Here is a 13,024-nt window from a genome sequence, read left to right as displayed (position 1 = left end):
TTGAATTGTTGAACACTTCAAAAGTCAAGTCCTGGTCAATTGAATTGTTGAAGATTTAATTTTAGGGTACCGTGGAATTGTTAGGCAGTTTGGGACATTCTATTTTGCAGAAGCCTACGCGTATTGGGAAGTGGTTTACTGGTTGTACCAAAATTCGATCACCATCCTTTTTTTGTCAGCTTTCCAAATCTTGAATCCTACACAGTTTCACCATCCTTAGGTCTAACTTCCGGATACAGTTTCAACTCTAATTCCTCTCGTATATCATCACGCTATAAATATAACAACTCCACAGCCCTCTTAATATCATCGTCGTTTCTGGTTTCTCCACTGTGTGTGCTTTTTCTTGACGTATAGCTTTTGTTTTTTTAATGGCTGACAAAACTCAAGCAAGCCTTCTCCTTGCAAAACAACTCAAAGATCTTTCGAGAAATCCAGTTGATGGATTCTCTGCCGGGTTAGTTAATGATGATAATATGTTTGAATGGAGTCTCAAGATTATTGGACCTTCCGGTACTTGTTATGATGGAGGATTCTTTGATGCTATCATGACGTTTCCTGCCAATTATCCCAACAGCCCTCCAACAGTAAAGTTTGTGTCAGATATGTGGCATCCGAATGTTTATTACCCCGATGGAAAAGTCTGCATATCGATTCTTCATGATCCAGGAGAAGACCCGAATGGTTATGAGCTTTCGAGTGAGAGATGGACGCCTATTCATACAGTGGAAAGCATAGTTTTGAGTATTATATCGTGGCTTTCGAGTCCGAATGACGGGTCTCCTGCAAACGTTGACGCTGCGATAGAATGGAGGTCTAAAAGAGGTGATTTTATAAAGAGAGTAAAACGCATTGTGAGACAATCACAAGAAGGGTGATCTCAGTCGAAAAATTTCGGAATTTTTATTGTGAGTTGTGGGGACGTTTTTTTATCTGTTTCTTCTGTCGTAAAAAGTTTAGGAATTTTTTTTATTCGAATCACATTGTCAAATTTCATAATGGTTTGTTTGTAGAAGCAAAAGACAATATTATTTTATTTTCATTATGGTTTGCTACAGATTTTTGCTTCTACCTCTAGTTGCCAAACTAACTCAATATATATTCCTGATACTAAATCCGTTCGTGTTGTGATATGATGTACCCATAGACCAATCAGACATCAAATTGATTAGGTCATAATGAAGATCTCTGAATTCTGATGGAGATACTTTTGAAATCAAGGAGACTATTGTTCTTCAATCCGTGGATGTCAATCCTTGCTTGTAGCACCAACCTTCAACATACCATGCTTAGCAGTTGGGATTTGTTTCATAGTCAGGCAAGTTGCCTAATTGGTGTGGATGATACTTTAACCAATTATTAAGCCGCAGATATCACTATAGTCCGTTGGTAAAGTTATTGGGTGGTAAAGTAACTGGGCACCAAATTCTTTACAGAGCACTAAAAAAAAATTGACAACACCAAACTCGATTCCGATATAAAAATAGTATTTGACCGTTAACTTGTCGATGAATGGTCAAATAAGAAGAATTATGATTACTTAAATTCTCATTTAGTGATAATGGAATGTAGTTGTCAGATTGATGACAACTACATTTTTGGCGCCAGAAACAACTCTGGATTATAATTCCTGATAGTATATCATAGATATTAAGGAAAAAAGTGAGATCTAAAAAAGTTAGAAATGATAAGGATGGAATCTGTTGTTGAACAATGGATGACAACTAGAAGAAGTAACCGACTTGCTGAACGAAGACGAATTACAAATCTTGAGCAACAAGAAGAAAGAGTGGAAGAACATCAAAGAAAAGAAATTCCAATTGGATCACAGCGAGAACAATGACATGATAATGATATAGATTATGATAGGGTGAATGTCCATACTGAAATAACGGATTCTACAGATGAAGGAAAGAGAATTGGGAATGAAGGACCAGTTACAGCGAGTGAAGGAAATGTAACGATTGCAAAGCTTAGGAAAAGATTACTAATTGAACGAAGGAGAGAAGAAGAAGAGCGTGCGAATATAATCCGTCAAAATGATGATTTACGAGAAGAGAATGTTAGACTACAAGAACAAAGGTCAAGGAGTGCTACACGTTCAAGGTCAAGATCAAGTAGAAGTTCCTCCTGACAAAGTCAATCTAATCGAGGAAATGATAGTCGAAGGTAACACATGGAAGTCATTGAAGAAAAATCAAAAGAAAATGAAAATTTGGAAGATCAAAGGGAAAAGAGACGTGCAATTGACTTAGCAACTAATCGGTATGAACATCCACGAGAACTTCTTTGCCGCGCACATATTAAGAGATGAAAATGAGCGTGAACGAGTGACTGCACGTGCAAGAGATAGACAGAGAAGAAGGAAAGAATTATAAGAGAGAGAATTACAGAGCGAATTGCGTAATATTGATTATAATAATCGAGTTAGGAGATGCGAGCGTCATCGCATAGATGATACAGAACAAGGTCGAGTTACACCACAAGAAATAGAAGTATCAATACATCGATATGATCGCACATGCGACGAAGAAAGACATGATAGAGTACAAATTGAAGCAAATACTGAAAGGCGTAGGGGAAGAAGAGAAGAAACTGAACAACAGGAGATACAAGAAGCAATAAGCCAAAACAATCATGTGAATAGATTGAGACAAGCAAGATTAAAAAGACCCATGCGAGAGGATTTGGATCAATCGTTAAGCAAAGAAATTCTTAAGGAGATGGCAGAATTAATAGAAATGATGACTACAAAAAGAAATGATGGAAGAAGACAACTAGAGGAAGCAGTGGAGGAAGATGGAAAAACTCCATTTACAAAGGAAATTCAGAGAGCATCGATACCATCTAAGTGCAGTTTACCGGCATTTAAAAGTATATTTGATGGAATTGCATGTGCGATACAACATGTGAAAGCTTATGCAAGATCTTTATTGCAGTGGGAAAATCATGATGCAGTAATGTGCAAATATTTTGCTGCAAGTTTAGTATGTGAAGCTTTGAAGTGGTTTGTAGAAATACCTGTAGAATCCATTGGTTCGTTTCATCACTTATAAAATGTCTTTTTGGGGCAATACATAAGTAATAATCTATCCAGACCAGGGATTGAGACTGCATTCGGACTTCGCAGAAGAACAAATGAGAGATTGCGTCATCTAACGACACGTTGGAGAATCATGTGTAGTGAAATGGGAAGACGGGTGGATGAGCGACATCTTATTCTTGCATTCATTTATGCTCTATTTGCAACAGATATATTATATACCCAAATCTTCAGAATAAAGGATACAACAACAATGTCGGAGCTGCACGAATTTCAAGAAGAATATATAGCACTTGAGGAAAAGCAAATATATATGGAGTCTTTCCCAGTCGCAATATCTGATTTGAAAGGTGGAAATACAAGTTTACTTCTGAGGCTGACAAATACTGTTCCGAGTACATCACAAGGAAATCAAGGAAGGAATAATGCAGAAATGGAACAAAAAATAGTGGCTATGGGCAGTGCAGATCAAGCAGAGTTTGATATAGAGTACATAGACAAGCAACTTCAAAATCGTGGAGGTACTGATACAGTTCAACCAGGAAATTCTGCAGGACAACAAACATATTATAACAAGAAAACTGGAAGAATAGTGTGGGAACAGATAAATTTGCCAAAGTTGAATACTACAGTGGATAAAGTATGGGAAGCCGCTCTCCTAATGGATGATATTCCATAACCACATAATGTAGGCGAAGATCCACCACCAGGGAGGAGGAATAAATAATTTTGTGTCTATCATAGATTCCACGGTCACACAACAAGCAACTGTAGAAATGTGAGGAAGATTATATTCCGAATGATTGAGCAAGGAAAGTTGGACCATTTCTTACTAAAACAACCAAGGAATTTACCACCACCACCACCTCAAGGAAATACATATGCAAAGGAGAAGGACAGGAATACATTTGTTATTGAAGTGGGTGCGAAGGCAAAGAATTTATATTGTAACTCGATTATACACTCGTTCAAAAAAATAGAAGATTTTCATGATAATGTCTTAAGTCGAGTATATGCAAGAGATGCTGAAGGAAAGGAAATTCTTAACCTGGAAAAAATATCCCCCTTGAAGGCATGGAAAAAGCAAAAAATCTCGTTCAATGCAGATGAAACCCCAGGAGGAGGAGAATCACATGAGTGTCCACTGGTGGTGCGATTGAGAATCCGAAGCCATTGGAAGAAGATGAGGAAGAGAATGAGAAAAACTCCTGGGCGATAAATAGGATACTTATAGATACGGGAAGTTCTGTAGATATTCTGTTTTATCATGCATATAAAACCATGGGTAAAAAAGTTGATGAGTTAATCCCTTCAACATACAAAATCTATGGCTTTAATGGTTCTGCGAACAAACCAAAGGGAGAAGTGACTATGAGAATTCTTCTACAAAATTTACCAACAGATATCACATTATGTGTAGTGGATGTCGAGTCACATTATAATGCTCTCATTGGAAGACCATGGTTGCATGGTATATTAGTTGTTGCATCAACATTTCATCAGCGCATCAACTTTCCTTTACCTTAGGATGTTGGCATTATAAGAGGAGATACATTTGAAAGTAAAAATTTCCAAGAAATTGATGTTGACAAATGCGAAGCAAGAGAATTCAAGCGAACAAATTGGAGAAAATATGCGGAAGATAGTCAAGAGCAGAGAGACTGATGGTTGATGCGGTATACGAAGCTGGGGAAATAAGTATACGAAGTGCTGGAATAGATTCATCTGCAAATAAAGAATGTTAATCAAGATTAGCAACACAGTTTCTATGGAAAGAAAAAGCGTAGAGGCAAAATATCAAAAATTGGTGGGTACAACGATTTTCGTACAACGCCAACTGAATGGTTATGTGAATGAATATTCCGGAAAACATACGCCAACTTAAGAAGATTCAAAAAGTGCAGAAGACAAATTAGTAGAATGAATAGTGTATTTGATTTTCTATAGAGCAAGATGATTCGACAAAAGCATTTATGTACTAGAGTTGTACGAGTTAAAAGATTGGAATGAGAAATTTTAATTTCATATGGTAAATCCATAATAAGAAAACAAAAAGAGAAATATTTACAAATAAGACCTTTATAAAAGGATACAAAAAATTATATTTATTATCAGATTGGCTAGGAATCTGAATGTGGCGTGCACCCTAGTTCGCTTATATGCAAGAGTAAATATAATAAGACCTATCACACATCATAATTGGAGAAACCTAGAAGGCATGACTCAAGGGAAGGTTACACCGACCCCGGAACTTGAGTTGTGGAGATTTGGGATGAGAATAAAACGATAATGCCCATCCGGGAGAGATACCTTAAATTTTCAGTCTAAGATAATAATCTTAAATTGAGAGCCTAAGGTGAGAAAGGCTCTCCCAAGGAGTGCAGAAACTCGATCAGGGCGCCGAGGTACACGACCAAGTCAAGAGTGCTCGAGACGTCTGGAGCGTACCTTGCCACTCTTGACAAGTCCTGACTATGATGCACTTGGTCCGAAGAAACCCCACTTAGTGTGTATTCTTGTATCTGCAGTTTACAACATTGCCAAGTCAACTGGTTATTGAAAAAATTGATGGGAAGAGCCATAATCTTAAACCGATAGAGGTAAGCTTCCTTGAAGGTTCAAACAGGGGGAAGATAAGGACGACACCCTCCATTAGGTAGCTGAATTGTGTCAAAAGTCGTAAATGTCACAAGACTTTTAACTCATACGAGTACTAAGACTTGTGATATTTATGCAAACTAACTTGAAGATTAAATAATACAAGAAAATGATAAGACGAGATCAATGAGTCAATACCCTCTTGTGTAAAGACTGCCTGTGATTTCGTCGCACATAAACAGAGGTAGTGTAAGACCTTTACAGAGGAAGGCAAAAATAAGACCTTATAGATAATACAAGAAAAGAAATCATGAAGTTCAACATGCGCTCACACCAAGAGAAGTTTATGATAAAGGATAACAATCATACTTGGTCTATCAAGATATGACAAATAACAAGAGGCAAGAATGGGAATGCAAAGGAAGTGTTATTTGCCCCATTTTGATAGTCTTATATGCATATGAATAGGTCATAAATACGAAGCGAAGAAAAGAAGATTTATATTAAAAAGCTGAATTTACAAGAATTTACAACAAAAAATTACAACAAGAAGAAGCGATCAATTTTCATCTTCCTCGTTTCGCTTGGTTTCAGAATCACTAGTTTCTTCTTCAGAATCTTCTTCTCCATCAGTAACTTGGATATCAGGAATGGGTACATTTTCAGGAATCATTGGAAAACTGTACTTTGACAAAGGGATACCATTCTCCAGACAAACTCTGTTAAAGAAGCCTCACGAGAGCGATTAGCATCGTTACCGTTGTTTTGGACTAAGTTGAACCAATTTTCCTTCAATTTCTTACGAGCGGATGATTCTTCTTCTTTAGCAGCTAAACGAGTTTCTAACTCTGCAATTTTCTTTTGATACTCCTTCTCTTTCTCTGCGAAGTATCAACAAATGAGTTAAAATAACAGATAATTATTCTTAAGGGTATGAGTGAAGATCAAAGAACAACAAATTACCTTCATAATTGGAAATAATGTCTGCGACCAGTGTGGAATTCTCAGTGTGAAGGATAATATCTACACCTAAATTATTTCTAGCATCGTTCAGAACTCTAGCATCCCAATTAAACTTAGCTTCACTTTCTATAAGGAGTTGAGATCGAATTAAGTTTCTTTCCTCAATAAGTGTGTCCCTCTCACGAAAAGATGAATTCCGTTCTATTTTAACTTCAATAATAGATTCTTGAAAATGTTCTAGTGCCTTCGCACCCCTAAGAGCGATTTCATCTTTTTCAATAATAAGTTTGTTCTTCTTCGCCTCCAATACTTGAATTGCTTCCCTCCCCTCATAAAAACGTCGTTTAAAATTATTGGCAGAGGATAATACATTTTTATGGCGTTGTCTAAGGGTAGTATATCTTCATCTTAATTCTTCCAAGCTAAGGTTTTCGAATCCTCAAGTAGGATAATTATTTAAAGAGGAATTGAGGTGCTCTAAAAGAATTTCAGCATCAGGAAGATTAGCCGCTTCATCTGGAAGGTCATACAGGTCTGCGAAGATAACTAAGTAAGAAGTGTGAACGATCGCATAAAAGAAAAACAGTGAGAAAATATAAGTTACATACCAATGAGTTCCTTGTTTCTTTCTCGAGTTTGGAGAACCAATTGAGTGTTTGTTAAATCTCATTTCTAAGCTTTGTATTCTCGCTTGTAAGTTCGCATTCGCATCCGAAAGATTAGACTTCTCATGTCTCAACTTGGCAGTCTCATCTTGCAACTTGCGAAGCTTTCTTTCATTATCTAAAGAAATCGCATAAGATATGCGGGCATTATGTGAAAATATAAAAGAAGCATTATAAGTAAAAGAAGAAATATTAAGGAAGGATAAAAGACAAATGTTTCTGAACATTACCAAGCCATTCATCGCAAATTGAAAATCTGGGTTTATTGCAGAGGCATCTCCACGAAGAGATCGATCTTCCCAATCAGAAGCAGTACAGATCTTTGAAACCATCTTGAAGGAACGATCCATTTCATCATCCTCAAGAGTAGCAAAAGAATCTCCAGAAAAAAGATCAGACAACTTATTCCGATACAGATCGTCCGATACCTCTTCTTCAGAAACAAAAGTATCATCATCTGAAAATTTCGAACTTGAGGAAGAATCATATCTCGCACGCTTCCTAGAGACATCATCTTTTAATGAAGTTATCTTGGATACAAATTTTGATGTGGGTTTCTTAGGAGTGCTCTTTCCCTTGACAAAATCTTTTTCATTCAAAGGATTCACCTACGCGAATAATCAAGATAAGAAACAGAGGCAACAATATTGTTAAAAATAGAGAGTCTGTTTCTTACTTTCTTATTCTGTGAAGTTGATACCTTGCGCAAAGTACTGACTTTTTTGGCAGCCTGCGAAGGAAAAGAAATAAGAGATAAGAAGGAAACTTATGAGAGGTTACAAATTGGATCAAGAGGATCACATACCGCTACTTTCTTTTCCTCATTTTAGAGTAATTTAAACTCCCAAGGTTGGTAAAGCGGGAAATCTTCGGGTAGAGGATTGTCAGAACCATCCTCAGCTTTACCAGATTCAAAGGAACCTTCTAAGATGACAGGGCAATTAAGCCAACTAGAATCATTGGATCTGCGAGCAGAACAGTTAGAATTTGAATTCCAATCAACATCTCGCATAATTTTCTTATCTTAAGCGATAGCATCTACTGTTCTTATGCGAACAACCCATTTAGTTACGTTATTTTTCATAACAACGACGTAATAGTTATTGAAGAAATTATCGAGAAAAAGTAAATCTAGGGAAAATAGATCATTGTAATAGTTATATCAATCCTTGTAATTTTATATACATTTCACATAATAAGAAGATGATTACTTAAATTCTCATTTAGTGATAATGGAATGTAGTTGTCAGATTTATGACAACTACAACATTTCAGTAGCAATAGAAAAGCTTTGCATCCGGATTATGACGGAGAAAAACAATGGATAATATCCCCATGGATGAAGCCACTGCTGATAATAGTCAAATTTCCGTACCAACATCTAATATGGCTATTTAACTATTTTTTTTATAAGAAAAAAAGTCTATGCAACTATAAAGTTTGCCCACTCACGGTTACATCTAGGATGATGCCTGTGCTGACTCGAGCGCCGGGTTCATCCCTCAAAAGGACATTAATGTTTTTACAGTGATCCAAATCATAGGAGTTTGTAGGAATCTGTAAAGCATGCAAGCTAGTAATTAAATTTGTTCCTCTCCAGGTAGAATCAGAGAAGAGGAGGGACTGTCTGGCCAATCTGGCCATATTAGTGGCTGCTCTGTTTTGTTGAACTATCACTTTGGATATCTTCCCGAGCAGAAAATTAACTTGATGATTTTTGTGATAATTGTCTTGTTGTTTTGGACTTCCTCTTGTGAAACGTTGTTGTACTTCCTCCTGGTAATACTCTTGTATGCCTTGAATTGTTACTTCAGATTCAGCAGCAAAGTTGATGTTGGCTTGCGGCATGGTTTTTCCCCAGGTCAGTGCTAGTTGAGCTCCTCCGATGGCTCGCTCGGTTCTGCTGATTCCATTGGAATAGTCTTTGAAGTTTCTGATGCCCACACATTTACCTGTGAAAGACATGGCAATAAGAGAGTAGTTAGTATAAGATTGGGCATCACTAGTAGCTTGGTAAAGATCTGCAGGATCAATGTATAGGCTAATAGTGATTCCAAATTTATCAGAAGTGTGATTGTGAGGACTGTAGTTTCCAGAAGGAGAATTTGAGATGTTTTTCCGATAGTATAGATTATTCAGGATGTGGCCTGGCTTATGGTGGATTCTGGTATGGCTACAGAGGTGTTGAGTAATATCCATAGCAGTAGCACACGCTATTGGAGTGAGTTTTTCTGAAAACCCAGTCGCATCTGGCTTTCCATATGAACCAACATGTAGTGGCAAATGTTTCATTCCAGCTAGCCATATTGTTGTCAGCTTGGAACCAGTTGTTTAGCCAATCATGGAAATTATTGTACTGAGTGAAGAGATTATGATTTTGGCCAAACAGTTTTCCCCAAACATCAGTAGCAGCAGGGCAAGAGAGAAGAACATGAGTTATATCTTCAGCACCATTTTTGTAATAGGTGCATAAAGGATCAATGTAAATAAAAATGCTAGTTGTCTTAGCATTAGTTGGTAAGATGCCATGGGCACATTTCCAGATGAAGAGCTGAATGACAGGGTTTGTATCAAGACCCCAGATTTGAGTCCAAGGGGCAGTTGGAGTACTAAGGTATATTTAACTTGGATCTTTTTATCATAAAGTGATTTGACTGAAAACTTGTTGTTGTTGGTGAGGGACCATCTGATTTCATCCTTTTCATCCATGAGGTGAGGTGTTTGAATAATCAGGTTTTGAATATCAGGTGAGCACCATTGGTTAATAATGTTGATATCCCAATCCCCATGGGTATTGAAGAGATGATTAACAGATATGAGATTTTATGGGCAGAGGCTTGGTTTTTGAAGTCTCCCTGGAGGTTTGTGACCCATCTGTCATCCCAAATATGTATGTTCACTCCATTTCCCACCTTCCAAATGTAACATTGTTGGAGAAAAGCTATGCCTTCCAGAATTGCTTTCCAGATCCAAGAGTCTGTGGCCTTTGGTTTGGTATCTAATCTTATGATTTCAGTGTTGGGATAGTGGGATGCCTTCATAGTACTGCTCCATAGGGAGTTTGGCTCTGAGACAAGTCTCCAAGCAATTTTAGTAAGCATAGCCATGTTAAAGATTTCCATGTTTTTGAATCCCAGACCTCCCAATTCTTTGGGTTTGTTTACTGCATCCCAAGCAAAGTAATAGACTCATTTGAATCTATCTTGTTCTTTATTCCAGAAAAAGTCTCTTTGAATGGCATTGATCTCATTGCAGATGGTTTTTTGAATTTTGAAGCAGTTCATCTGGTATATACTAGTTGTGGAAGTGACAGACTGAATCATTGTCATTTCTCCAGCAGTAGAGAGAGTGGTTTTCCATCCAGCAAATCTGAATTTAAGCTTGTCTACACAAGGCTTGAAAGCTTGGATTTTGCTTTTTGTGGTGAACATATGGGAACCTAGATACTTGATTGTTGGATTAATCCTTTGAACCTTCAGAGTATTATTGATATTATCAGCAATGTCCATGGCAGTGTTCTTGCTGAAGAAGATACCAGATTTTGAGAAGTTTATCAACTGTCCGGAGGATTGACCAAATTCCTTAAAAATCTGAATGAGATTATTATATTCCTGAAGATTAGCTTTGCAGAGTATCATGCAGTCATCAGCAAAGAGCAGGTGATTGATATCCGGTGCATCCTTGCAAATCTTGCTACCATGAATTTGTTGATGAGTTTCAGCATGGGTTAGATACCTGGATAGGGATTCCATACAGAATAAGAAAAGATAGGGGGATAAGTGGTCCCCTTGTCTTAGCCCCCTAGAGGGTTTGAAGAATTTTCCTGGAGATCCATTGACCAGCACTACCATACTTGTAGTGGAAATGCATTTAGATATCATGTTGCACCAATGAGAGCTGAATCCCATCTGAGATAAAACCTGAAGAAAAAAGTCCCAATTGACTCTATCAAATGCATTTGCCATATCAATTTTAATGCCCATTGTGCCATTGTTTCATTTTTTTCCTCTTCTAGTATTCATGTGGTGAATAATTTCATGAGCTATGGCTATGTTGTCAGAAATTTGCCTTCCATAGATGAAAGCAGATTGAAAAGGGGATATTCATTTTGGTAGAAGAGGTTTTAGTCTTTGGGCAATGAGTTTTGAGATGATTTTGTAAGTAGTGTTACACGGGGATATTGGTCTGAATTGAGCTGGTGTGATAGGTTTGTCACCAGTCATGCTGAAGGGAATGTTTTTGATTTCCATGGGTTCAGGTGTTCTGATAAGGTTCTGATTCTCTTGGGTAGTAATTGTGGCGGGTATGAGCTTTATAATGAAGGGGTTGATATTGATGGGTTCTTCAGTGGCCATCTTGGCAAAATGATTGGTGAAAGTTTGGGTAATTTCAGCAGTATCATGGATCCAAGTACCATCTTCCTGTTGGATAAAATCAATCCTATTCCTCCTATATCGTTTATTAGCAGCAATGTGGAAGTACCCTGTATTTTTATCTCCAAGCTTGATATGTAGGTCTATGCTCTTGGTCTTCCAGAAAGATTCTTGCACATGTTTCCAATGTGCCATATGAATTCTTGCTTCTTTTAGCTCTGCTCCTTTAGATGAAGTAAATTTATTTTTTGTTATCCAATCCAGATGTTTGATGCAATCTTCTAAATTAGTTTTGATGTTGTCATAGACTTCCTTAGTCCACTTCTTTTGCTTGACTTTGATGTCTCTTAATTTCCTTGCTATTTTTATGGCTAAAGATCCTTTATGAGTTATCTTCCAGCAGTCGGCTATAATGCTTTTGCAGTCTTCATGATCAATCCAGGGACCAAAGAATCTGAAGGGGATTTGACCATGTCTCCAGCTAGGATTGGTATTGAGAATGATTGGGTTATGATCAAAGCCTAAGCCTGTGAGATTTGAGATGGTGGTATTTGGGTGGTTGTCTAGCCAAGCTTCATTATCTAGGCCTCTATCTAGTCTTTGCTCTGTGAGCTGAGTACCAGATCTCTTGTTAGTCCACGTGAAAGGGCATTCAGTGTAGCTTAGATCAGAGAGATTTGCTTCTTCTATCTTGTTTAGGAAAATATCAGCTTCAACTTGATTGATGGGATGCTGGCTAAATTTTTCTTGATCATGAAGGACAAAGTTGTAATCTCCCATAATCAACCAAGGTAAGGAGTTAGCAGTAAAGGTTTTTTCAATCGTACTCCAGGAGTGTAATTTATCATTAGTAGTAAGGAGTTAGGGCAAAGGTTTTTTCAATCATACTCCAGGAGTGTAATTTATCATTAGTAGTAAAGGGACTCCCATAGTAACCAGTAAATAGCCAAGGTTCACCATGTAAAGGTTTAATGATGGCATCTACATGATGGTCAGAGAAATCCTCAATGGTGACATCAAGGTTGGTTTCCAAGCAAGAACTAATCCTCCAGCTGTTTTAACTTGGCCCTTTGGTTCTACAAACCATAAATTAGTGACTCCTATATTTCCTAGGATTTTTTTTAGATTTGTAGCTTGTTGTTTGGTCTCAGATAAGAAGATTACTTATGGATTATGTTTATTTAGCATGTCGTCTAGGTATCTAATAGTGTCAGCTTGTCCTAATCCTTGGCAATTCCAAGCTATGACAGAGTAAAATTGCCAAAAATAAGATATAATAGGATATAAGAAAATGATGATTTTGTAACCTAGGAATGAGTAAGATATCCTAGCAAAGTAAGTGACAGTTAACCAAAGGTCAATCCTAATAGTTAAGATGCTGC

The 13,024-nt window shown here is 37.3% G+C and overlaps 3 protein-coding genes across 3 annotated transcripts; 1 reads left to right on the top strand and 2 right to left on the bottom strand.

The window, feature by feature from the left end:
- The first annotated feature begins 371 nt into the window (after nucleotides 1-371).
- LOC113328092 (ubiquitin-conjugating enzyme E2 7-like) lies at nucleotides 372-1,647 on the top strand. The gene is made up of 2 exons (XM_026575183.1): nucleotides 372-842; nucleotides 1,609-1,647. The coding sequence occupies exons 1-2, from the start codon at nucleotides 372-374 to the stop codon at nucleotides 1,645-1,647; spliced, it is 510 nt and encodes a 169-aa protein (XP_026430968.1).
- An 8,810-nt stretch (nucleotides 1,648-10,457) lies between these two features.
- Nucleotides 10,458-11,252, bottom strand: LOC113328091. Its single transcript, XM_026575182.1, has one exon. It carries the CDS (start codon nucleotides 11,250-11,252, stop codon nucleotides 10,458-10,460), a length of 795 nt encoding a protein of 264 aa, XP_026430967.1.
- Nucleotides 11,253-11,372: 120 nt separating this feature from the next.
- Nucleotides 11,373-12,422, bottom strand: LOC113328090. The gene has a single exon (XM_026575181.1). The coding sequence runs from the start codon at nucleotides 12,420-12,422 to the stop codon at nucleotides 11,373-11,375; it is 1,050 nt and encodes a 349-aa protein (XP_026430966.1).
- Nucleotides 12,423-13,024: the final 602 nt, after the last annotated feature.

Source organism: Papaver somniferum, unplaced genomic scaffold (assembly GCF_003573695.1).
Source record: "Papaver somniferum cultivar HN1 unplaced genomic scaffold, ASM357369v1 unplaced-scaffold_107, whole genome shotgun sequence".
In the NCBI taxonomy this organism is placed as follows: Eukaryota; Viridiplantae; Streptophyta; class Magnoliopsida; order Ranunculales; family Papaveraceae; genus Papaver; species Papaver somniferum.
Note: the sequence above shows the minus strand (reverse complement) of the source record. Positions and strands in the feature narration are given on the sequence as shown.